Source organism: Nicrophorus vespilloides, unplaced genomic scaffold (genome assembly GCF_001412225.1).
Source record: "Nicrophorus vespilloides isolate i.1.1-1 unplaced genomic scaffold, Nicve_v1.0, whole genome shotgun sequence".
Classification (NCBI taxonomy): domain Eukaryota; kingdom Metazoa; phylum Arthropoda; class Insecta; order Coleoptera; family Silphidae; genus Nicrophorus; species Nicrophorus vespilloides.
In genome coordinates, this window is record NW_017100087.1 from 491,786 (window position 1) to 516,564 (window position 24,779).

A 24,779-nucleotide genomic window follows, 5' to 3' on the forward strand; every position below is an offset into this window, starting at 1 on the left:
GTCACTACGACGTGTAATTTCTGATTTCCTTTATATAAATTTTTATTTTATTGGCCACGATACAAGTAACAACTCAAATGATATAATGAAAGAATCGCTAGTTTTAGCTTCAGTTTGTATCCAAGTTAATTTCTTAAAAGCAGTAATATATTTACATCAAGTGTTGTAAGTTTACCAGTAATCATTCTCTTATACAACAATCTAATTATTCATAGTAGTATCATAAAATAAACTATATTTTAACAATTTCACTTGATTTATTCTGTTTTAGGTTACATGTGGCTACTTGTACTGATAACGCAATAATATGTAACAGGATCACTTTATTATAGGCAACTTTATTTTCAAAATGAATAAATTGCTTGTGGGGGTTTCCCCCTTTTACATATTCGCAATATCACGTCATAAATCACGTCAGTGTGTTTTCAATTGTTTTACAGAACGGTCAATTGGAGTGACTGCAAACATGCCAGTTATATATAAATCTTTACAATCAATTCTCGACATTATTGATCAAAATAAGGTATGTTACTATTTTATTCGAATTTAAAAATCTAGTTCTTTCATTAATTAGAGCTTTTTTATCATCTATTTTAAATGTATTACTTGCAATAGAGGAAAACTGCATTTATTATTTTTTTAGTGGAATGATAAATTCGAAATAAAGACTATGTTAAAAGAGTACGATAATTTGAAATTATCATCGTCTCAAGTTACCAAGAAGTTTCCATTAATAGTCATCGAAGGCCTCGATGGCTGTGGTAATTCTTATCTAATAAAACGTTGTTTGCTATTGATTAAAATATTCCTAATAACTTGAAATAGGTAAAACATCGACGACGAAACAAATATCGAAGAAAATAGGCGCTTGGCTTCATTGCACACCACCAAAAATGTTTGATAATTTACGACCGTATTTTGATGGACATCCAGAAATACGAGGTATATTCTATTCACTTGGAAATTACATAGCATCGCTCGAAATGATGAAAATATTGGAAACGCAGCCTGTCATATTAGACAGGTGGGAAAATAATAGGTGAAGTAAAAAGTTCTGAGCTTTTTCGTTACATGGCTTTAGTGAACCATATCTCACGATGTATACGTTGCATCTTTTCATTCTATACTGCGACTTAAAGGCGAAATAACGCTTTAAAAACAGTTTTGTTTTCAATAAACAAATCCAGTGGTGTGTTTTAGAGCGTTCCAAAATTGAGGTAAAAAAAGAGAAAATTTGATACTTCTTGTGGTACAGAATTATTCCATTGCCCAGGAATTGAAGTTTAGCAAGAAAACCGTTTGGAACCATTTGCACGAAGAAGCTTGATGTATGGGACAAAACGCTCAGAACTTTTTACTTCACCCAATATATTCAAATTAGAAACAACGTTGCAAATGTTTTGATTTTTAGGTTTTGGCATTCGACTGTTGCGTACGCTCTTGCCCAAAGTGGAACTTTACCACCAAAGGGTGACGAGGTTTACGAATGGCCCATGGATTTATTGAAACCAGACGCGGTCTATTTCTTGAACGTGAACGAGGGTGAAAGGTTGAAACGTATTTCCGGTAGGCAGATGCACACGGAACAAGAAAAATGTATTGCGAATGATTCTACATTTAGAAACAAGTGAGTTTCGTATACAATTCGTACTATGTAATAATCACTAATTCCAAATATTTTGTAGTATTATTGAAGCTTACAGGAACATGAAAAATCCAGAAGTTCAATTTATTGATGGTAATCAATCATTTATCAGTGTGGTGGACACTTTACTGAAGAAAATTCAGCTGATCAAGTAATAATAAACGAAATCCGGTGGACGAATATTTTTTTTTTGCTACTTATAAAATAAATATTTGTAGTCCTAAAAAAAGGTTTATCATCACTTGCAAAACATTGACAGGAAACTGATAAAAGTTATAATTTTTGATTGCTATACGCAGTGATAGGAAATGTTGGTGTCCGTTTTTGATTTATTATTACTAACAACTATTGTTTAATTAAGATTAAATAATATTAATTATTAAAAGAACTTTCTTCAGATCTAATAAATGTTACAGTTATTTGCAAGTTTTTGTCCAATGGAAGTTGCCAGTATTCGCATATAATGCTTGTTTAATAATTGTTACAGTGACTATAAGAAATAAACTTATATATTTGTTTGATCTTGAAACATTAGCTTATTGCAAACATAACAATAATAATAATATTTAGTTGTACTTCTTTGTATTAAGTACCATGCAGTTGACTTTTATAAGGTTTTTTTTTGTGAAGTCGTCTTTAGTGGTTATATAATTATTTTATAATGCAAATATTTGTAGTCATAAAAAATATTTTATCGTCAGTTGCAATTCCAGCAAAATTTTATATAACAGATTACTATGGACTATTAGATTACTATTTGTAGTGATAGTAAATTTTGGTGGTAGTTTGATTTTATTTTTATTACTAAAAACTAATGTTTATATAACAATAAATTATGAATATTGTTAATTATGTCAATAGCAACCGAGACGTGTCTTGACAGTTGCCATAAGTCACATATAATACTTGCTAAACAATTGGGATTGTGTCCATAATAAATAAACTTAGACAATTGTTTAAGCACAAAACATTTGATTATTGCATACACAATATTAATAAATGCGTGTTTTGATAATTGTAGTTTTCTTGTACTGTTTTACCATGGCTAAATTGGTATTTTATAGGTCCTATTTTTTGTTGATATACCAACAAAAAAATAATATATAAATCAGCGTTCTTCAATCTTTGTTCTACCGCCTGATGCTGTAAATAGTAATTAGAAAATTGAATCAATAAATTATAACATACATTTTTCGTTAAAAATTGGACTTAAATCACGTAGTCACCGTCCGGTAGAAAATATATACGAGCCGGCGCCGGTAATGATTATACAATTATTCTCAACAACTTTTAGTATATATTCTTGTTAATATCAAATTTAATGGGTTGAGTTATTTGAGCTCAAACAAGTAGATAAGATCGTATTTGCTTAAATCATACATTTTAGACAGTTTTTAATACTCCCTCTGTCCGAAAATATGGTATACATTTCAAAGCAAATATTAGATTATTTAGAGTTTCCAAAGCAACTGTTAATATTCATATTGATAACTAAATAACATAACATATTTGACAGTCGTTGCTTTTAAGTTAAGTTGGAATTTGAAGACCAAAAATTAGTTTTTTTAAGAAAAAAATATAGATATAATCGAGATGCCAAATCGAAGCAATTGACTAATGAAAAACGTCATGGTATCTTGCAACAGCTATTACAGTATATGAAGAACAAAGAAAAATTAGAACACGGTTCTACTGATGGTTGGATTGTTCAATTTAAGTCACAACCACTACCGATTTAAACGTTCTCGATTTGGGTATTTTTTACTCTATTTAATTACTACAATATGAAGCTTCGCGCAACACAATTGATGAATGAATTGAATTTAATAAATTAGAGAAAATTACTCTTCATAACGTTTTTATAACAATTATTTACAAACGTGTATGGAATCAATTATGTTATCATGAGGAGGAATGTTATCATAGAGATAATGTCTTGAGATTAATCGACTCGACTAAAATGTATACAAAATGTATTTGTTCAAAAGAAGCGAAAGATGGCTAAATCTTACTTTTATCTAAATTTGGATTACACTAAAATTATTTGTATTTAGTTATATTGTGATAATAAAATGAATTTAATATTTTTTTTATTTAATTTTAGTATTATTTAATTTTTTTCGCAAATGTATATCATATTTTCGGACAGAGGGAGTATTATATATGATGTCGTATCCCAGGGATGGATTTATGGACATAGTGGAATATTGTCTGGTGTGGATTTTCAGTTGTAGGGAAGTTAATGAAATTCGTTTGGTTTTACATAACTTCGTCGCTTTAAGATTCATCTGAGACTATGCTATATGATGAGCATAGTCTCAGATTCTTATGAGACTATATTCTTCATTTAAGGCTTTGTTTTTTATTTAAGGTTTTTATGAGACTTTGTTCATCTTTAAAGCTTTTGCTGAGACTAATCCTGAATACTTATTCTACTTACAAAGTTAATTCTTATTAACCCCGTAGGAGTTGTGATTGGGAGTAGGGAATATGATGATGAAGCGTTCCCGCGGTATTCGAGTTGGGTGGTTTTGTTTATTATGAGACAAGGTCAAAATCCTTTGGATTTGTTTATATGAAAAAGAGAATCGATTAGGATTCTACGTGGAAAGATTATAAAAGGACATGAATTCGGAGTACTCAAAAAGGTATAAAAATGTTTAAGCTTGGGCCCCTTTTGTTTATATTAAATTGTATCGAATCGGAGATTCCTTTATGCTGATGTATATGTTTATATTATAAGGCGAATAAAAGACTTCGTGGATGTATCTAGTTCGTTAATAATAATGGTTGAACACAACAATGTATTCTGGAATTGGGCGCTTATAATATAACAGTAAGATCATATTATTTTTAAGTAAAATAACAAACAATATTTAAATAGAATTAACTTATTTACAAAGTAATCTAGCATCATAAAATGATAATCAATACAGCATGTACATATACTTGAACTCTTTGGTGTGCTCCTCGATGCCGGGCAAGGCGTAATCTTTGTTGACTTTGGCTAAATCATCGTATGAAATGGTTACGTAATCTTTGAATCCGGCTCTGTAGGCTTGCTTCTGGGATATGCACGAAGTGTAAGCAGTTAGACTGGCTTTAAAGCCAAGGAGTTTACCCAAATATTGTCTAAAATATCAACAACAATAATGAATTAATGTAATATGTACTTGGCAAACGTATACCTTGTATCCAAAATAATTTGTCCAAGACCTTCGCCTCTGAATTCAGGAAGCACGTAAAGCCCCATTGCGGACAAATACTTATCCATCTTGAATTCTTCGTAAGCGTCCCTCTGATCGCTGACATATTTCAACATGTTCAACAGCTTCCTCGCTGTTTCCGTCTCTGCCTGAAAATCAAATACAAATATAAACTATTAATATGTTGCATAAGTGAAATTTTCATTTCTGTTCACTCGTCCCTTATCTCGTCCCTTATTATTTTGTGCAAGTACAAATAATATTAAATAACAAATTATAGATATGGAAGTACACTACTTGCATCGCATTGTAGAATATTGATTAGAAATACAAACAATCATTTGAATTTTCCGATGTTGTATCAGGTAATTATTGTTAATTTTATTCAGCGGACTTTATCAAGGCTTCCATTGAAGCATTATTTTCGATTTGTATACACCGATGTCGGCACGTGTCCAACTATTCATCCCGATTTAGCTACGCCGTAAATACAATACTCTATATAAGTATTTTGTCATTTAAATAAACTAAGTTACGAGCTATATAGTATGTAGTTACTGACGTATATGACTGACGAATTACATCTACCATTGAGAAAAATTAATATTTTTCGTGTGTTTGAGTAGTGCCTTATCTTACGATTTATCATCATTCGACGTGCGAATACAGCGAAATTATAAAACTAGTTACATTTTTGTATGTTGTTGCAATTTCTAATAAATAAATAGAGGAGGAGAACATGTTCTGAGAGTATAGAGAAACATATCAACCAAACATTTATCATGCATAATTACATGTTATGTAATAATCATGCATTCAGTTTCTCAATTATTTATACGCAAAACAACAACAAAACGAAAGCGGAAAAATGTTATTAAAATCATTACAACTTAACGAATGATTTGAAGTAAATTGTTTTTATTGGATCTTAAGAATTTTTTTGTTTAAATCAATTAAAAAAATACGTAATTTGATAATTACTAATAATTACTTTTAGTAAAAAAAAAGAGAAAATGTTGCAAAACTATTAATGATTATGTAATTAATGCGAAGTAGTTTAATGGCACAGTATTTAAAAAAATCTGTATTTATATTTAGTCTAGATTGATTTCTTATTTTCGTATTCTGATATTGAAATTATATCAATTTAGAGTTTGCACAAATGTATATCTAATATTTGTAGTTTGATACGAGTCGAATGTTTAAGTAAATTTATTATGTATTAACTTTAATGTTTGCAAAACGTAATTATATTACGAAGTAAAATCTTATCGTTAATGTTTGCTTACTGAATTGTCGTACTACTACTGTACACTTTAGAAAAAGAAAATTAAAAACAAACTACCGACCATATACAAAAAACGTCTGTCAACGTGTTTCTTTCTAAAAAGCGTATTTGAAATAAATCAAATTTAATTAATCTTACTTTGAAATCTGCCATTTTGTGGGCTACATGAAGGCAGTTATATCCGGCTATTCTAATTTTGCCCTCATCATCTTTGGCCAAACAGATCAAACTCATTTTCTCGCTCAGGAATAACATCCAGAATTTGGCCCATTCGGCGACACAAGCTGGATCGTTGGCGCATTCTGAAAAAAAGAATATTTAATCTAAATTTCGTTTTCGGTCTTCGATGTGCAACTACGTGAAACTTTAAAAGTGCGTACTTGAGTATTTGCACAGAGGTTCATCATATAAGAATCCTTCGGTGTAACCCTTGACGACTTCCTCGAAGTACTCCTCGGTGAGATCTTGGATCCAGTATTTCTGACGTTTGCCATTCCTTAACAGTTTCCCTTCGAATTCTTTGTAGATCTTCGGGTATTCAGTACCTGCGGGACGTTGTATAGTTTGGTGCTCCATCTCGATTGGACCAATTTGGACTAGCTAGCAGAGTGACCGCAACGCGCATTTTATGCAGAGACGCACACATGCAAACACACGAACGGAGAATATTAATAAAAAAATATAAAGAAAATAATATTACTCGGGCTTTAACTATGATTAGATAATTCAATTCGATGCTAGAAATACGTCCAGAGCATTTCCACTCATCTCCACCGTCGCAGTTTATATTTTCAGAGAGTAAAACTTATCTCAATTACGGAGTATTTATTTACTTCACTTAATAAATCTTTCTATTTACTTCTTTTATATTTACTACCTTATCATTAACAGTTGCTACCTACTGAATTCAAAATATTTTTAATATACAATTCATTTTTAAAACCATTTATTTATTTAACAAGTTTTATTGGCTTATTTAGGAGCAAAAGCTAATTATTATTTAACAAGAATAATGATATTTAAATACACAATAAACTTTTGTTTCTTCTTCTTCAATGGGAAGGCATCCGCTGCTTCCCCCACTACACTTAGCTTGTGTCTTACTGACACAATTAAGCCAGTCTCAGTAAAACTGTTGTTTATGTTGCATATTGTTTAACGTAAAAGTATACATACAAGCATTGCAGCGCAATTATTTTATCTCTATATTATTATATGTATTTGGTTTAGAAAAATTATTAATCTATCATCATAGAGATAAAAAGTTTTTTTCTATCTAATTTTATTAGATATTTAATTCGATTAATAAATATGTTTAGTAAAGTTCTTCAATCATTTTGCACCGAATGGCGATGTAAATATTAATTAGTAAATTGAATCAATCATTTTTCAACAATAAATTATAAAAATGTTTTTGATATTAAACCATTATGAAGGTTACGGTATTTTGATATAGATTTCAAATTGAATATGGAATTAATAGATTGAGTCAAATAATAGCTCAGTTAATTGATCGCATTCGATTAAATTTTAGATAGTTATTTAATATTCTGGAATTGCTCGCTTATAATATAACAACAGTAAGATCATATTTATTATTATTTTTTAACATAACATAAAAACAATATTTGAACAGAATTAACTTATTTACAAAATAACCTAGCATCATAATATAATAATTAATACAACATGTACATATACTTGAAATCTTTGGTGTGCTCTTCGATGCCGGGGAAGAGAAAATCTTTGTCGACTTTGGCCAAATCAGCGTATGAAATGGTCACGTATTCTTTGAATCCGGCTCTATATGCTTGCTTCTGAGATATGAACGAAGTGTAAGCAGTCAGACTAGCTTTGAAGCCAAGGAGTTTACCCAAATCTTGCCTAAAATATCAACAACAAAATGTATTCATGTATACACAACTTGCAGACGTATACCTTGTGTCCAAAATAACTTGTCCAAGACCTTCGCCTCTGAATTCGGGAAGCACGTAAAGCCCCATTGCGGACAAATACTTATCCATCTTGAATTCTTCAAAAGCGTTCCTCTGATCGCAGACATATTGCAAGACTTTCAAGACCTTCCTCGCTCCTTCCGTTTCTGCCTGAAAATTCCAAAAGAAATCTAAACTATAAATCAGTTACGTAAACGAAATTTATATTTCTGTTTACTCGTTTTTATCTTCAATTTCGTGCAAGTACAAATAATATTAAATAATACATTACAGAAACAGAAGTTACACTATTTGCATCGCATGGTTGAATATTGATTAGAAATACAAACAATCATTTTAATTTTCTGTTGTTGTATCAGGTAATTATTTTTAATTTTAGTCAGCGGACGTTGTTATCAAGGCTTCCATTTAAGCATTATTTTCGATTTGTGTACACCGTTGTCGGCACGTGTCCAACTATTCATCCCGATCTAGCTACGCCATAAGTACAATAATCTATTACTTATATAGAGATTGCCATTAAATAAACGAATGTTAGTAGCTATAATTACTGACGTAGTTAGCTGACGAATTATCTTCTTCAAATTGATGATTGCGAAAAATTAATATATTTATCTACTAATATTTCGTTTATTTGAGTATTGATTTATCGTATGAAGCGATTTATCATTACTCGACATGCGAATATATTATGAAATTTCTAATTAATGAAAATTATTAGTTTAGAAATATTAAAAATACCTAAATTGTAACAAATATTTACTTTTAGGAAAAACAGGTGAAAATGTTACAAAGCAATGGTTATGTAATCACTGCGCAGTATTTTAATGGCACACTGTTAAAGAAAATGTGTGTATTGAGATTACAGACCACAAAACGTTAAATTCGCAGAAGCCATGACGATTCTCGAGTCAAGATTGATTTCTTATTTCAGTATTCTCATAATTAAATTATATTGATTTAGTGCGGTTTCCGATAATTAATGTAATTATATCTAATTCCAGCATAAGTTGAAAATCAAATGCTGATGTTTGTAGTTTTTTTTTTACGAATGGAATGTTTATGTGAAATTATTTTTATGTGAAATTATTATTAATGTTTTAGCATAACGTAATTATATTACGAAGCAAATTCTTATCGTTAATGATTGCTTACATAATTGTCGAAACTGTAATGATTCAGAGATGTTGAAAAATAAAAATTTAACAGGAACTACCGACCAGATAAAAACTGACATCTCGTTTGTATTTGTTTTTATATTATGCTGACTGTCGTAATCGCGTTTATAAATACATGCGTTTACATAAAGCGTATTTGAAATAAATAAAATTTAATGAATCTTACTTCGTGTTCTTCCACATTGTGAGCTACATGAAGACAGTTGTATCCGGCTATTCTAGTTTTACCCTCATCGTCTTTGGTCAAACAGATCAAACTTATTTTCTCGTTCAGGAAGAACGTCCAGAATTTGGCCCATTCGGCGACGCAAGCTGGATCGTTGGCGCATTCTGAAAAAAATCACGAATAAGTATAATCATAGAAAAGTACATTTAATATATATTTCGTTTAGGATCTTAGATGTAGTTACGAAATTTTAAAAGAGCGTACTTGAGTATTTGCATAGAGGTTCGTCAAGCATGAATCCTTCGGTGTAACCCTTGACGACTTCCTCAAAGTATTCCTCGGTGAGATCCTGGATCCAGTATTTCCGGCGTTTGCCATCCTTTAACAGCTTCCCTTCGAACTCTCTGTAGATCTTTGGGTATTCACAACCTGCGGGACGTTGGATAGTTTGGTTCTCCATCGTGATTGGGACAATTTGGACTGACTAGCAGAGTGACCGCAACGCGCATTTTATCATTCCATGGACGCACACATAGACGCACACACACGAACGGAGAATATTAAATAAAAAATAGAGAAAAGGCAATTTAATCATTACTCGGGCTATATGTATGATTAGATAACTCAAATTAAGGTTCCTTTCAATTCGATGCAGAAATACGTCCATAGCATTTCCACTCATCTCCATCGTCGCAGAAAGTAAAAATCATCTCAATTACGGAGCATTTATTTAGTTTTCTCAATAAATCTTTCTATTTACTTATTCTATATTTACTACCATTAACATTTGCTATCTAAAATACTGAATTCAAAATATTTTTAATCTATTTAGTTTTAGTTTTTAATCTACTAATTTATTTATTCGTTTTTATTGGTCCATTTATGACCAAGAAACTACTTAATGTTAATTAAGTAGTTTGCAACACAACAACAATATTTTAAATAATTTTGTTAATAATAATTATTAACAAACTCAAATGATAATTAATATAGCTTGTACATATTCTTGAAATATTTAGTGTGCTCTTTGTCGACTTTGACCAAATCAGCTTGCCAACTTGCTTCTGGGATATACACGAAATGTAAGCAGTCAGATTGGCTTTAAACCTAAGGAGTTTACCTAAATCTTCTCTAAACCATCAACAAAAAATATATTGTGTATATGTATTGTGTACTTCGCGGACGTATACCTTGTGTCCAAAATATCTTGTCCGTATAAGTACCTATCTATCTTAAATGTCCCTCTGATCGCAGACATATTGCATGAGTTTTAAGAACTTCTTCACTGCTTCAGAGTCTGCCTGAAAATCAAAAACAAATGTGAACTATTAATAAATTTTTGTTTACTCGTTCCTTATCATTGATTTTGTGTATGTGCAAATAATATTAAATAACACATTATAGAAAAAGAAGTTCACTATTTGCATAATATTGTTGAAAATTGATTAGAAATACAAACAATCATTTGAATTTTTCGTTGTTGTATCAGATAAATATTGTTAATTTTATTCAACAGATTTTGTTATTAAGGCTTCCATTTAAGTATGATTTTAGTTTTGTGTACAATTTATATTTAATGACGTAAAGAACTAATAAATCGAGGAGGAGAAAATGTTCGGTTACTATTGAGAAACATAGCAACCCAGCATTTAGCATGCAAAATTGCATGTTATGTAATAATCAAGCATTCAGTTTCTCAAAATAACAAGAAACTAAATGCAAAAAAAAACTCTTATCGTTAATGATTGCTTGCATTGTTGTAACACTAACATTCTAATGGTTCAGAGAATTTTTGAAACAAAATGATACAGGAACTACCGAACAGAAAACTGACATGTTTGTGTTTATATCATGCCATATCATAAAACATGATTGTCAATATCGCGTGTTTAAATAAGCGTGTATAAAATGCATATTTGAAATAAGTCATTAATCTTACTTTAATTTCTTCTTTTTTATGTGTTACGTGATGGCAGTTGCCCTCATCGTCTTTAGTCAAACAGATCAAACTGACTTTTTCTTTCATGAAAGACATCAATAATTTGGCCCATTCGGCGAAGCAAGCTGGATCTTTCTCGCAAATTTAAAAGTGCGTACTTGAATATTTCTTCATGGTTCATCCTAAATGAAACCTTCGATGTGACTCTTGACGACTTCCTCAAAGTATTCCTCGTTGAGATCCTGGATCCAGTATTTCTGGCGTTTGCCATCCTTTAACAGCTTCCCTTCGAACTCTTTATAGATCTTCGGGTATTCGGAACCTGCGGGACGTTGGATAGTTTCAAACTCCATCTTGATTACGACAATTTGGACTGACTTGTAGAGTGACCGCAACGCGCATTTTATCCATTCCATGAACGCACACATACACGCACACACGGAACGGAGAATATTAAATAAAAAATAGAGAAAAGGCAATTTAATCATTACTCCTGCTATATATAATCATCTCAATTAAGTACATTTATTTACTTCACTTAAAAATCTTTCTATTTATTTATTCTATATTTACTACCTAACCATCATCATTTTGCATATAATGAATTCAAAATATTTCTACACCTTTTCGGCTTTATCGGCCTCAAATTTTGTTGGTTTTTGAGGATCGAACCAACGAACTTTCGTATCGGATTTTCGTGAAAAAGGCGACTATAGTAACAATTTTTATTGGTCCATTTAGGACCAAGAACTCCTTAATATTTCACAGATATCAACGATATTTAAATATTTTACAACACAATAACAATATTTTATACAAAATGAATGAATGAATGAATTAGGAATTAATTCTATCAAACTAATATTATTAGATATTTAATTTGAATAACAAATATGTTTAGTGCAAAAAATATATCAAGCTGTTAAATACCTAAAATTGTATTAGTTGCATTTATTACTTATGAATAATTTTACTATCTATACGGTAGTTAACGAAAATAAATCTGAAAGAACCATAGTTGAAAATCCTTTGTTGATTATTAAGAAAGAAAATTTCGCTAATGTCTCTTGGATTCGCGTAAATTTACATCAAGAAATGCTTAGAACAAATAATATGTTGTCTAAATACTTTTTCCATTGAGTAGTATTTTGTACGGTGATACATCGACAAAAGTACTTACTTATTTTTTACGTCAATCTCTAATTGTTGTAAATAGTAATTAATACATTTAATCAAAACAACAATAAATGATTAAAACAAAACAAACTGATTATTATTAACAACTTTTATTAAATGTTCTTCTCATTAAACGATTATGAATGTTACGATATTTGATATAGATTTCATAATCATTGTCGATTTAATCTGTATTTGATTAAATCATATATTTTAACTAGTTAAGTAATATATACTTGATAATATTACAGAAAAATCATATTTATTATTATTTTTAACATAACATAATAAACAATATTTCAACAGAATTAACTTATTTACAAAATAATCTAGCATCATAAAATGATAATTAATATAGCATATACATATTCTTGAAATCTTTGGTGTGCTCTTCTATGCCGGGGAAGTGAAAATCTTTGTCGACTTTGGCCAAATCAGCGTATGAAATAGTCACGTAATCTTTAAATCCGGCTCTGTAGGCTTGCTTCTGGGATATGCACGAAGTATAAGCAGTCAGACTGGCTTTGAAACCAAGAAGCTTACCCAAATCTTGTCTAAAACATCAACAACAAAATATATCCATGTATTGTATTGTGGCGGATGTATACCTTGTGTCCAAAATAACTTGTCCAAGACCTTCACCTCTGAATTCGGGAAGCACGTAAAGCCCCATTCCGTACAAGTACTTATCTATCTTGAATTCTTCGAAAGCGTCCCTCTGATCGCAGACATAATGCAAGATTTTTAAGAACTTCTTCACTGCTTCGGATTCTGCCTGAAAATCACAAACAAATGTGAACTATTAATCTGTTGCATAAACGAAATTTAAATTTCTGTTTACTCGTTCCTTATCATTGATTTCGTGCATGTGCAAATAAAATTCTATAATACAGATATAGAAGTTACACTATTTTATTAGAAGTACAAACAATCATTTGAATTTCCCGTTATTGTATTATGTAATTGTTGTTAATTATATTCAGCGGATGTTATCAAGGCTTCCAATTAAATATGATTTTTGATTTGTGTAAACCGATGTCGTCACGTGTCATATCGATCAAGCTACGCCATAAGTACTCTATATGTCATTTAAATTAACTAATGTTACTAGTTTCATAGCATGTAATTACTAACGTATTTTACTGACGAATTATTTTTTTTAAATCTATTGCGAAAAATGAATATATTTATCTAGCAATATTTCCTGAATTTAAGTAGTGTCTTATCGTATGATGCGATTTATCATCACTCGACATGCGAATACAGTGACTTGCAAAATTATGAAACTAGTTACACATTTTTATGTTCTTGTTGCAATTTCTAGTTAATGATGTAAAGATCAAAAACATAGCAATCCAGCATTTAGCACGCAAAATTACATGTTATGTAATGTTATTCAGTTTCTCAAATATTTATACGCAAAACAACAAGAAAATAAATGCGATTTTTTTTATCGTTAATGATTGCTTAAATTGTCGTAACACTACTCTAATGATTTAGAGAATTTATGGAAAAAATATATTAAACAGGAACTACCGACCAGAAAAAAAAAACAAGTGACATCTTCTTTGAATTTGTTTTTATATCATGGCATATCACAGAGCTTGATTGTCACAACCGTGTGTATAAAATGCGTATTTGAAATAAATCAAAATGAATGAATCTTACTTTAATTTCTTCATTTTTTTGTGCTGCGTGAAGGCAGTTGTATCCGGCTATTCTTGTTTTGCCCTCATCGTCTTTGGTCAAACAGATCAAACTGATTTTTTCTTTCAGGAAGGACATCCAGAATTTGGTCCATTCGGCGAGGCAAGCTGGATCTTTGTCGTATTCTGAAAAAGTCATGAGCATAGCATGATAATAGAAAAGAACATTTAATCAAAATTTTAAATTGAAGCGTTTTTGGTCTATGTGAATCTTTAAAATAGCGTACTTGAATATTTGCACATAGGTTCGTCATATAAGAATCCTTCGGTGTAACCCTTGACGACTTCCTCAAAGTACTCCTCGGTGAGATCCTGGATCCAGTATTTCCGGCGTTTGCCATCCTTTAACAGCTTCCCTTCGAACTCTTTATAGATCTTCGGGTATTCGGAGCCTGCGGGACGTTGAATAGTTTGGAACTCCATCTCGATTGGGACAATTTGGACTGACTAGCAAAGTGACTGCAACGCGCATTTTATCCATCCCATGGACGCACACATGCACACATACACGCGAACGGAGAATATTAAACAAAAAATAGAGAAAAGGCAAATTTACAATAATTATCCCGTATATGTATGATTAGATAACTCAAATTAAGGTTCTAAAGTGCTAAAAATACGTCCTCTCGTCTCCATCGTCGCAGCTTTTATTTTCAGAGAGTATAAATCATCTCAATTACGGAGTATTCATTAACTTCTTTAATAAATCTTTTGCTATCTAAAATACTTATTTATTTCCTATTCCACAATAACAATATTTTAAGCTAAATTAATTAATTAATTAATTAGGAATTAACTGCATGAAAAATTTAAATTAGATAATATTAAAAACAACTTCAACGTCACCTGTGTATGCTAGCGTGTGTGAAATTCAATAACAAATTTACATTATGTTGCATAACGTAAATTGTATTTTATAGGGTTGAATAGTAATAGTAAATAGTAATTAGTAAAATTAATCAATATTTTTTAACAATACATGATAAAATAAAATAAAATCGATTTTTCGCAAATAAATGGACTTACATCACGCTTTGGGCGCTTTGTTAGATATGGGTAGACATAATTATAATATAACAGTAAAATCATATTTATTATTATTTATGAACATAAAATAACGAACAATACTTGAATAAAATTAACTTATTTACAAAATAATCTAAATTATAATTAATATAGCATGTACATATACTTGAAATCTTTGGTGTGCTCTTCTATGCCGGGGAAGAGAAAATCTTTGTCAACTTTAGCCAAATCTGCGTATGAAATAGTCACGTAATCTTTGAATCCGGCTCTGTAGGCTTGCTTCTGGGATATGCACGAAGTGTAAGCAGTGAGACTGGCTTTGAAGCCCAGAAGTTTACCCAAATCTTGTCTAAAACATCAACAATATAAAATGTATACATGTATTATGTACTTAGCGGACGTATACCTTGTGTCCAAAATAATTTGTCCAAGACCTTCGCCTCTGAATTCGGGATGCACGTAAAGCCCCATTGCGGACAAATACTTATCCATCTTGAATTCTTCAAAAGCGTCCCTTTGATCGCAGACATATTGCATGACTTTCAAGACTTTCCTCACTGCTTCGGATTCTGCCTGAAAATGAAAACAAATGTGAACTATTAATCTGTTGCATAAACGAAATTTACATTTCTGTTTACTCGTCCCTTATCATTGATTTTGTGTTAAATAATACATTATAAAGAAAAAGTATACTACGTACACCGTATTGTGGAATATTGATTAGAAATACAAACAATCATTTGAATTTTCCGTTGTTGTATCAGGTAATTATTGTTAATTTTATTCAACGGACGTTATTAACGCTTCCATTTACGTATGATTTTAGATTTGTGTACACTATATATGCCAGGGGTCCCCAACCATATGCCCGCGGGTACCATGGCGCCCGCCGACCGTTTTAAGTGCCGCCCGACCGGTATTCTACAATGTACTTTTGGGTGCAAAAAGGTTGGGAACTCCTGCTATATGCCATTTAACTAATGTTACTAGCTATATAGCATGTTATTAATAAATTAGACTGACAGTTTTTAAATCTACTGTTGTGTATATTTATCAATATTTCGTGAATTTGAGTTGTGTCTTATCGTATGATCCGATTTATCATCATTCGACATGCGAATACCGTGACTTGCGAAATTATAAAACTAGTTACATTTTTGATGTTGTTGTTGCATTTTCTAATTATTGACGTAAAGATTAAATAAATCGAGGAGGAGAAAATGTTGGAAGAATATTGAGAAACATAGTAACCCAGCATATTGCATGCAAATGATACAGAAAATTTCTGAAAAAAAAAATAAACAGGAACTACCGACCAGAAAAAAAAACTTGTATTTGTTTTTATATCATGCTATATCACAAAGCATGATTGGCATAACCGCATGTATAAATAAGCGTGTGTAAAATGCGTATTTGAAATAAATCAAATTGAATGAATCTTACTTTCATTTCTTCCTTTTTTTGGGCTGCGTGAAGGCAGTTGTATCCGGCTATTCTTATTTTGCCATCATCGTCTTTGGTCAAACAGATCAAACTGATTTTCTCTTTCAGGAAGGACATCCAGAATTTGGCCCATTCGGCGACGCAAGCTGGATCGTTGGCGCATTCTGAAAAAAATCAGGAGCATACAGGAATGAAGAACGTTAGATGATCATAGAAAAGAACATTTTAAATCGAAGCGTTTTTCATCTTTGATGTGCCACTACGTGAAATTATAAAAGTGCGTACTTGAATATTTGTTTAGAGGTTCGTCATACATGAATCCTTCTGTGTAACCCTTGACGACTTCCTCAAAGTATTCCTCGGTGAGATCCTGGATCCAGTATTTCCGGCGTTTGCCATCTTTTAACAGTTTCCCTTCGAACTCTTTATAGATCTTCGGGTATTCAGAACCTTCGGGACGTTGAATAGTTTGATACTCCATCTCGATTAGGACAATTTGGACTGGCTAGCAGAGGGACCGCAACGCGCATTTTATCCATTTCATGGACGCACACATACAGACACATGAACGGAGAATATTAAATCAAAAATAGAGAAAAGGCAATTTAATCATTACTCGGGCTGTATATATGATTAGATAATTCAAATTAAGGTTCCTTTCAATTCGATGCAGAAATACGTCCATAGCATTTCCACTCATCTCCATTGTAAGTAAAAATCATCCAATTACGGAGCATTTATTTACTTCCCTTTATTTATATTTACTTAAACACTTTATTTTTTCAAATTTTCCTAAATATTAGCTATAAGTAAATATAAATATTTGTTTTTAATAAAACCATTAACATTTGCTACTTTTAATATACAATACATGTTTAAAACTACAATGATAATGATATTTAAATAACAATATTTTATACTAAATGAATTAACTACATGATAAATTTAAATTAGATAATATTAAATACAACTTCAACAACACTAATGCATGATGGGTTGTGTGAAATTCAATAGCAAATTTCGTTAATCCGATTGATCGATTACAAAATGTTGTTTATGTTGCATGTTTTTTTACGTAAAAGTATGCAACAAACATTGCAACGCGATTATCTTATCTATATATTATTATCTGTATTTGGTTTAGAAAAATAATAACTGAGTTATCATCATCGAAATACAAAGTTTTAATTAACTAATGTTAGTAGAAATTTATTTTGAATAATAAATATGTTTAGTGCAAAATATATATCAAACAGTATGAATGTATTAGTTACATTAATTATTTATGACTAATATTAGAATGTTTGAACGAGCTGTATTAAATATCTAAACGGTAAATTTTAAAATTTGTATGAAAAATAAATATCACGTAAACCATGTTTACAATTGTATATTCATTTTTTTTTAAATAGCATTTTATGGGATGTATCACGTAGTGCAGTATCATGTAAATTATTATTTTGCGATGCTTAATATTAAATTCTGAACTATAATTTGACCTTTGAAAACTATTTTCTAATATATTAACCCCAATGAAAAAAAAACTAAACTATATTGATAACATTGAATAACTTCATACATTTAATATAGCATGTACATGTATTTAAGTTCTTTGCTGTGGTCTAGAATGGATGGTAAAAGAAAATCTTTGTGGGTTTCGAGTAACTCTACGTACGGCACCGTAACATAATCTTTGAATCCTACACGATAAGCTAGTTTTTGAGATACAGTTGAAGTGAAGAATGTTAAACTAGCTTTGAATCCCAACAATTTCCCTATATCTTTCCTGAAATGTTAATAAAATAAAAACATTAAGATTTAGCAGAGTTGTTACGAAAAGTACTAAACCTTGCGTCCAACAAGAATTGCCCGATTCTTTCGCCTCTGAATTCTGGATACACGTACAGTCCCATCGCCGATAAATACATATCCAATTTGAACTCTTCGAAAGCATTCCTTTGGTCGCTTACATTTTGGAACATTCCGAACATGTTTCTACTATTTTCGCTTTTCGGCTAAAATATTGAAGAACATGAATATTATTATATAGTAATATTGTTATTTTATTGTCCTTAATGTAAATTTTCAAAATAAATGTGTATAATTGAAATAATTGATTACATTCACATATCTATATTATGATATAACGTTTCACAATGACTATAATTTAATAAGAACTAAATTTCTTATCACTCGACATGAAATATAATAACAGTGACTCGTCATACCTAAATATTTCACTGTGAGCGTTAGTAAAATTTCGCAATGAATCAACGAGTTACATTTTTTTTACATTCATGACTTGTTGAATTGTATTACTACAAAATGTAATATTAAAAAGGAATCACCTCGAAAATTTCGTCTTTGTGAAATGTAACGAGACAATTGAATCCGGCGATTTTCGTTTGACCTTCTTCGTTCTTTGTTAGACAGATCAAACTTAGTTTCTCTTTAAGCGCTGACATCCATAATTTGTTCCATTCACTATCACCTTCATCCTCGTCTTCGTCACTTTCTATGAAATCAAAAGTTCATTAACTTATTAACTTATTTTATGAAATATATATTAAATTAAAAATTATGTACTTGTGCATTTGCATAAAGGTTCTTCAACGGAGAAGCCTTCAATGCATCCTTTGATGACTTCATCGAAATATTCTTCAGTGAGATCCTGTATCCAAAATTTGCGGCGTCCGTCGTCTCTCAACTTCCCTTCAAACTCTTTATAGATTTTGGGATAAACTGAACCCTCTGGTCGTTCGATGTTAGGGTATTCCATCTCCATGTAAACACTTGTAACAGTTTTGTTTTAATTACTAATAATAACAAACAGCGCTTCACTCGTTATTATCACGAATTTAATCTAAACTGGATTATTTACACTGAACCGTTTCTATAGATGATTTGTTCAAGGATTTATGTACTCTCGTTTCTTAAATTAACAATGATAATAACATTTACACAGTGATACGTTTTAACTATTTTATATTATTTTACACTTGGTCGTAGATAAAAGTAAATAAATAAATAAATAACAGTATAAATGAATCTGTTAGTATTAATAGATTGCACGTTATAATTTTCCCAAATCTTAGATTTAGATAGCGGAATGTTCAAATTAGTCACGCAAGGTTCTATTATTCAGTACCGAAGCTATAATGACTACGGACAGGCCATGCGGAGGGAAATACCCAAATATCTGGAGGGAATTCGAAGGACGTGAACGTGATGGCTTCAAACGCAAGTATTGGGTGCAGGATTTAACGGAAGAGCATTTCGATGCCGTTATTAAAGTCCTCTTCGAAGGATTCGTGTCAGACGAGCCGCTGTGTAAATTCTTGAGTACGTATCATAATCATATTTAATAGATCGATCGATTAATATATGCAACCAAATAATCATAATTATATAATACTAATCCGCAGAAATAACCGAAGATGAAGAGGCCTTGGCTGAAATGAAGGAGCTGTATTTGGATACATTACGTCAAAAGTACGGTTTAATATGCTTTACCAAAGATAACGATGGGACTCAAAAACTGGTTGGATTCAACTGCACCAGTCGCCGGATGCCTAACGATCGTAATTTCGAAGTATTTAAGTCTGGAATTATAAAAATCTTTCTATTCTAATGTCGAATGCTTTCACAGTGCAGCAACGAGAAGGTGAAGTTGTTTTTAGAATACGAAGATAAATATATTCCGGGTTATAAGCAGCAGATGGAAAAATTGAACATCAAAGATTATTTGTCTGCTGTTGGGCTTTTTGTATTACCAGAGTACAGAGGCGAGAGCATTGGTTTGCAGATACTCAAGGCCAGGTAACGAAAATATTCCCTTTTATTTTGTTTGCTAAAAAGGATGTTGCAATATTCCCTTTTTTTGTTTGCTAAGAAGGATGTACATGTTTTACAATTGCAGGGAACCACTTTGCAAAGCGCGTGGCATCAATATAAGCGTCACTTTATTCACATCAATTGCATCTCAGAAATTGGCTGTTAAAGCTGGTTACATCGATTTAATGCCGGAAGATGCGCCGTCCTATACTCCAGCTAACAAAGACGAAGAATACTTGACCGAACTTGCCAAAGGATGCAGATTTATGTATATATTTTATTGAGTTTAGAACAATTTAGACTAATCTTCTTATTGTGAATTATATAAATAGTTAAAACAATTCAAGTGGAATTTAACAATATGATATCAACTTCACATTGGGAATTATTTGTAATATTTACATAATATTTAAAAATACAATATAAATGTTAAATAATTGTATTAGAAATATAATAAAACTCAGGTTAAATAAATACTTGGAGATCCAAATTGAATTCCTAACGATTTTTAAATAGGTCTCACATTATTATAGGAACATTTATTAAATCCATTTAAATATTGGTTACATAAAATAGTTAATTATTTACTTGTTCAAAAATCATATAACTTATATATTATTAGAATATTATACTTAATTTTTAATTTCATATTGTTAACTAATAATATATGAAAAAAATACTGAGAAATTGAATGTAAAATTAATAAAGTTAGTGCGTTTTTTTAGTAACTGATGCTTATAATAAAATTTGAAAAAAATAGTTTAATATCGTTTATATAATGTCAATTATAACTGACATTTTTATCTAAATACATAACACCTATTAGAACCAAAATCTGTATAATATTGGATCACTAATTTACTTTAATTACACAAATATTAAAAATTAAGAAATATATTGTAGATGGTAATAAATAATATTATGGTAAAGTAATATTATGTGTTTTAAACACATCAAAACTAATTTAGATGATCTAAATATAAAGTCTCGAGAAATAACAGATTGTTGGGTTGCCTATAATAATTTACTCTTTCAAATTTATTTTCACTTTTATATTGACCATAGAGAAGGAAAAATATACAGACTTAAAATAAAAAAGATTAACTTAATGATTATCAAACATAATGAAAGTATTGTAGTTTTTATAAACTATAATTATTGATGAAATTCTGTCTTTAAATTTATGTCAGAGTGCAAAAACGAAATCAATTATAAATCATAATTAATATTAGTAAAAGTTGTAATTTCTGCAAAGTTTAGAAATAATAAAAAAAATAATAAGATAAATGGCATTCATAGATAAATTGCAAATGTTTGGAAATTATTATTCGGACAATTGACGCAACCAATAATAATAATTGCAGATGAAAGATAATACCTTTAGCGTTGAAAGATCACCTCTCGCCTCTGGTCAAATGCAGTATTTAACTTGACATATAAGTTTTGTTTAAGTGATTGGTAAATAAATTAACATTCAGATTTAAACATGTGAGCATCTTTTTTTCTTGCGCTTAATTTGTTCTTAGTTTCTATTATTTCAATAGTGAAGTACTAAAGCATATTTTAATTTAAATTTAATTGTAATAATAGGTTTTTTCATTAAGCAAATTTACTTTTTAAATATATATATTTATCAAATTATTATTACTTGATGTTTTACTGATTACATTAAGAAAATAAGTGAATAGACTTATTGATATTAGAAAAAATAATTCAAATTTAACATTTCTGCGTTTAAATTAACGTGAAAAGGTTAATAGTAAGGTTTATTTGTTTTTCTATTTCATGGGAATTTATAAATAATTATTTGTACTTGATGTACTTCTACACATTCAAATGAGGAACTGAGATTAAGTAAAATATTATTGGAACAAATATAATTTCAAATGTAAATATTTATAAGTTTGAATAAAAGTCTTTAAAAACTCGATATCTGCTCTTATATTTCTTTAGGAATAAAATTACGTAAAACAAAATAAAAACATAATTTGTTTAGTAACAAAAATCATCCATTGACATATCATTTTTGTTTATATCATTATTTATGTAATTTGAGAATGTGAACGTAGGGTTAAAACTTTAAGGGTAAGTAAATTTATACATTTGATATTTGTTCAATTGTGGTACTGATTTAGATCAAGAAGAGAGGACAGTAGCAATTTGATTGGATTAACATGCGAGCAAAGTAATGTTACATAGTCCGATCAGAATTTATGTGCAGATCCTTGAGTGGATAATCCGGGAGATGTTGGCGAGAGGAGTGCACACTGGAAACGAGAAATAGTAAAATGTGTTCGTGGTCAGGAGATGAGAGTGTCCTTGCCAGGGGCGGCAGAGGCAGCCACACAAAATGTCAGCCTGCATAACTGTACGTGCACTGTTTACTTTTTAGAATGCCAGAGCCGATCATTTATTAAATTACATAGGTAAGTAAGCTCGGATCCTATCGCGCCCAACCGTTCCTTCTACCATCGCCCAGACAAGTGTCTTAATTACGATCGAACCTTGTCGTAGGGAAATAGGCCCATTACTCCCATTGGGAGTAGATGGACTGCGTTTAGTGAAAATAGTCACTTTTGGGTCATAGCTGTTTTAACTTTGGCCTATAGTTCAAAGAGATTCTGCGTTGTGTCAAATGACCTTTCGCGTGTGAGGTAATAGGTCAAAACTCATCTTCTGCCTTTCCCTCAGCCGCCTGCCGCAACTGCGGCAGCTCCGGAGCCGACGCCGAATGGAATCCAACACAACACAGCACATCAACACATACACACACTTCTCATTCTTTATGTGACACACTTATGTACATATTGCCAATGATAATTAAAAGACATCTCTCTCACAATGCAAACAGCGTTTTGTTCTTCCAGAGCTCCTGACATTACCGGTCCGCATTATGTAATTTGCATCAAATACACTTCTGCTTTTACCAACACTCTCACCTATCAATTATTTATATCTGAATATTTTTTTTTTCTAAACATATTTTTCGAAGGTAATAAATACTGCAGGAGACCGAAATATCCAATATTATTCGCTCGGGCTCATCCTAACACATAGATTGCATAATCGAACTAAAAATTAATGTAGACAAGATAATGGCGGGGAATCCGATTTATTCTTGTTTTTCGAATTTTTCGAGCAGCCCGGAATCCGTGTAATGCTCTTAATGAACTTTTCCAAATAGCAACGTCGTGATGGTTAGTTTCGATCGCGCATCTTGATGGGACGATCCGAACATGCCACGTTTATTTACACACCGGATTCTCTTGGAATCCGGGTTAAAGGAGGCACGGACGACGGCTCCGGATTCCCGAAACTCGCTTTCGTGCATTCATCACTCACGCAGCGCGGAAAGCGAAAACGGAAAAAGCGAAAGCCCCCACAGCTGGATCCATGATTTATCAAATCACAATGAGACATATGAACGCGTGACACGCATTTATCCTGTCTCCGGCAATAAATTCGGGGATTTGTTATGGAGAACACTTCATTTCGGCTTCCTTTCAACCTAATTTTCAGTCGTAAAACATCATTATTCTTATTTAAGTTATTTAAAAAAAAATCTTACTTCTCTTTCTTTTAAAGAAATATCATTTTTTATAGAATTTACTTTGATCGAACTAATATTCATTAATTTTTAAGTTAATTATTTTTTTAAATTTTTGTTACCTGTAGAATAACAAAATTTTCTTCAAAAATTCTTATTATTTTCTTGTAAGGAAATACTATTATTGCAAATTATATGAAGATGAAGAAATGATTATGATTATAGACAAGAATTTACTTTCGATACATTTAAATTGCCTACTTCATCTATTTGTTCAAAATTAACGAGGTGCACTGCAGATATAAAAGTTTTGACATTTTCTGAAGTAATAAGCGTAATTTGCATTACTCATCATTACTCACATTTTCATTAACTGTTATTATGAAAGTATTATTGTGAAATCTTGTTAAAAATGTTTAATAAAAAAAAACGTGTAATTATTATTTTTAAAATAATTTAATTTTCGTAATCAGTGTACATAGCAGTCTATAGTTTAGTGGTCATCTTTTGGGATATGAGCTCCTTGTGGTTGGAAACCGTTCTCATCGGCAACATAGGTAACAGTGTAAGTGACACCATCAGCACCGATGTAAGAGAATTGTCCACGGACGGCGATGGCTTCGTTTTCAGTTCCAGCGTTGATGAGTTGTCCTTGTTCAGAGGCGGAGAT

The 24,779-nt window shown here is 31.0% G+C and overlaps 6 protein-coding genes and 1 long non-coding RNA gene across 7 annotated transcripts; 2 read left to right on the top strand and 5 right to left on the bottom strand.

The window, feature by feature from the left end:
* The first annotated feature begins 78 nt into the window (after positions 1–78).
* On the top strand, positions 79–2,240 carry LOC108567284 (UMP-CMP kinase 2, mitochondrial-like). The gene is made up of 6 exons (XM_017927651.1): positions 79–165; positions 272–523; positions 644–761; positions 826–1,024; positions 1,412–1,627; positions 1,686–2,240. Exons 2-6 carry the CDS (start codon positions 350–352, stop codon positions 1,798–1,800), a joined length of 822 nt encoding a protein of 273 aa, XP_017783140.1. The 5' UTR covers positions 79–165; positions 272–349; the 3' UTR covers positions 1,801–2,240.
* Positions 2,241–4,325: 2,085 nt separating this feature from the next.
* On the bottom strand, positions 4,326–9,953 carry LOC108567263. Its single transcript, XM_017927620.1, has 8 exons — positions 9,703–9,953; positions 9,439–9,602; positions 8,078–8,244; positions 7,825–8,023; positions 6,520–6,739; positions 6,278–6,441; positions 4,834–5,000; positions 4,326–4,777 (listed from the first exon to the last, which is right to left on the bottom strand). Exons 1-8 carry the CDS (start codon positions 9,896–9,898, stop codon positions 4,573–4,575), a joined length of 1,482 nt encoding a protein of 493 aa, XP_017783109.1. The 5' UTR covers positions 9,899–9,953; the 3' UTR covers positions 4,326–4,572.
* Positions 9,954–10,466: 513 nt separating this feature from the next.
* On the bottom strand, positions 10,467–11,792 carry LOC108567322. The gene is made up of 3 exons (XR_001891239.1): positions 11,378–11,792; positions 10,629–10,739; positions 10,467–10,569 (listed from the first exon to the last, which is right to left on the bottom strand). It is a non-coding gene; the product is annotated as an uncharacterized LOC108567322 (long non-coding RNA).
* A 1,068-nt stretch (positions 11,793–12,860) lies between these two features.
* LOC108567320 lies at positions 12,861–14,967 on the bottom strand. Its single transcript, XM_017927708.1, has 4 exons — positions 14,487–14,967; positions 14,222–14,385; positions 13,162–13,328; positions 12,861–13,107 (listed from the first exon to the last, which is right to left on the bottom strand). Exons 1-4 carry the CDS (start codon positions 14,680–14,682, stop codon positions 12,903–12,905), a joined length of 732 nt encoding a protein of 243 aa, XP_017783197.1. The 5' UTR covers positions 14,683–14,967; the 3' UTR covers positions 12,861–12,902.
* A 437-nt stretch (positions 14,968–15,404) lies between these two features.
* On the bottom strand, positions 15,405–17,254 carry LOC108567318. Its single transcript, XM_017927707.1, has 4 exons — positions 17,014–17,254; positions 16,729–16,892; positions 15,692–15,858; positions 15,405–15,634 (listed from the first exon to the last, which is right to left on the bottom strand). Exons 1-4 carry the CDS (start codon positions 17,207–17,209, stop codon positions 15,430–15,432), a joined length of 732 nt encoding a protein of 243 aa, XP_017783196.1. The 5' UTR covers positions 17,210–17,254; the 3' UTR covers positions 15,405–15,429.
* A 1,009-nt stretch (positions 17,255–18,263) lies between these two features.
* Positions 18,264–19,709, bottom strand: LOC108567317. Its single transcript, XM_017927706.1, has 4 exons — positions 19,315–19,709; positions 19,077–19,243; positions 18,577–18,743; positions 18,264–18,514 (listed from the first exon to the last, which is right to left on the bottom strand). Exons 1-4 carry the CDS (start codon positions 19,511–19,513, stop codon positions 18,310–18,312), a joined length of 738 nt encoding a protein of 245 aa, XP_017783195.1. The 5' UTR covers positions 19,514–19,709; the 3' UTR covers positions 18,264–18,309.
* A 24-nt stretch (positions 19,710–19,733) lies between these two features.
* LOC108567321 lies at positions 19,734–20,947 on the top strand. Its single transcript, XM_017927709.1, has 4 exons — positions 19,734–20,070; positions 20,154–20,320; positions 20,378–20,547; positions 20,648–20,947. Exons 1-4 carry the CDS (start codon positions 19,887–19,889, stop codon positions 20,844–20,846), a joined length of 720 nt encoding a protein of 239 aa, XP_017783198.1. The 5' UTR covers positions 19,734–19,886; the 3' UTR covers positions 20,847–20,947.
* Positions 20,948–24,779: the final 3,832 nt, after the last annotated feature.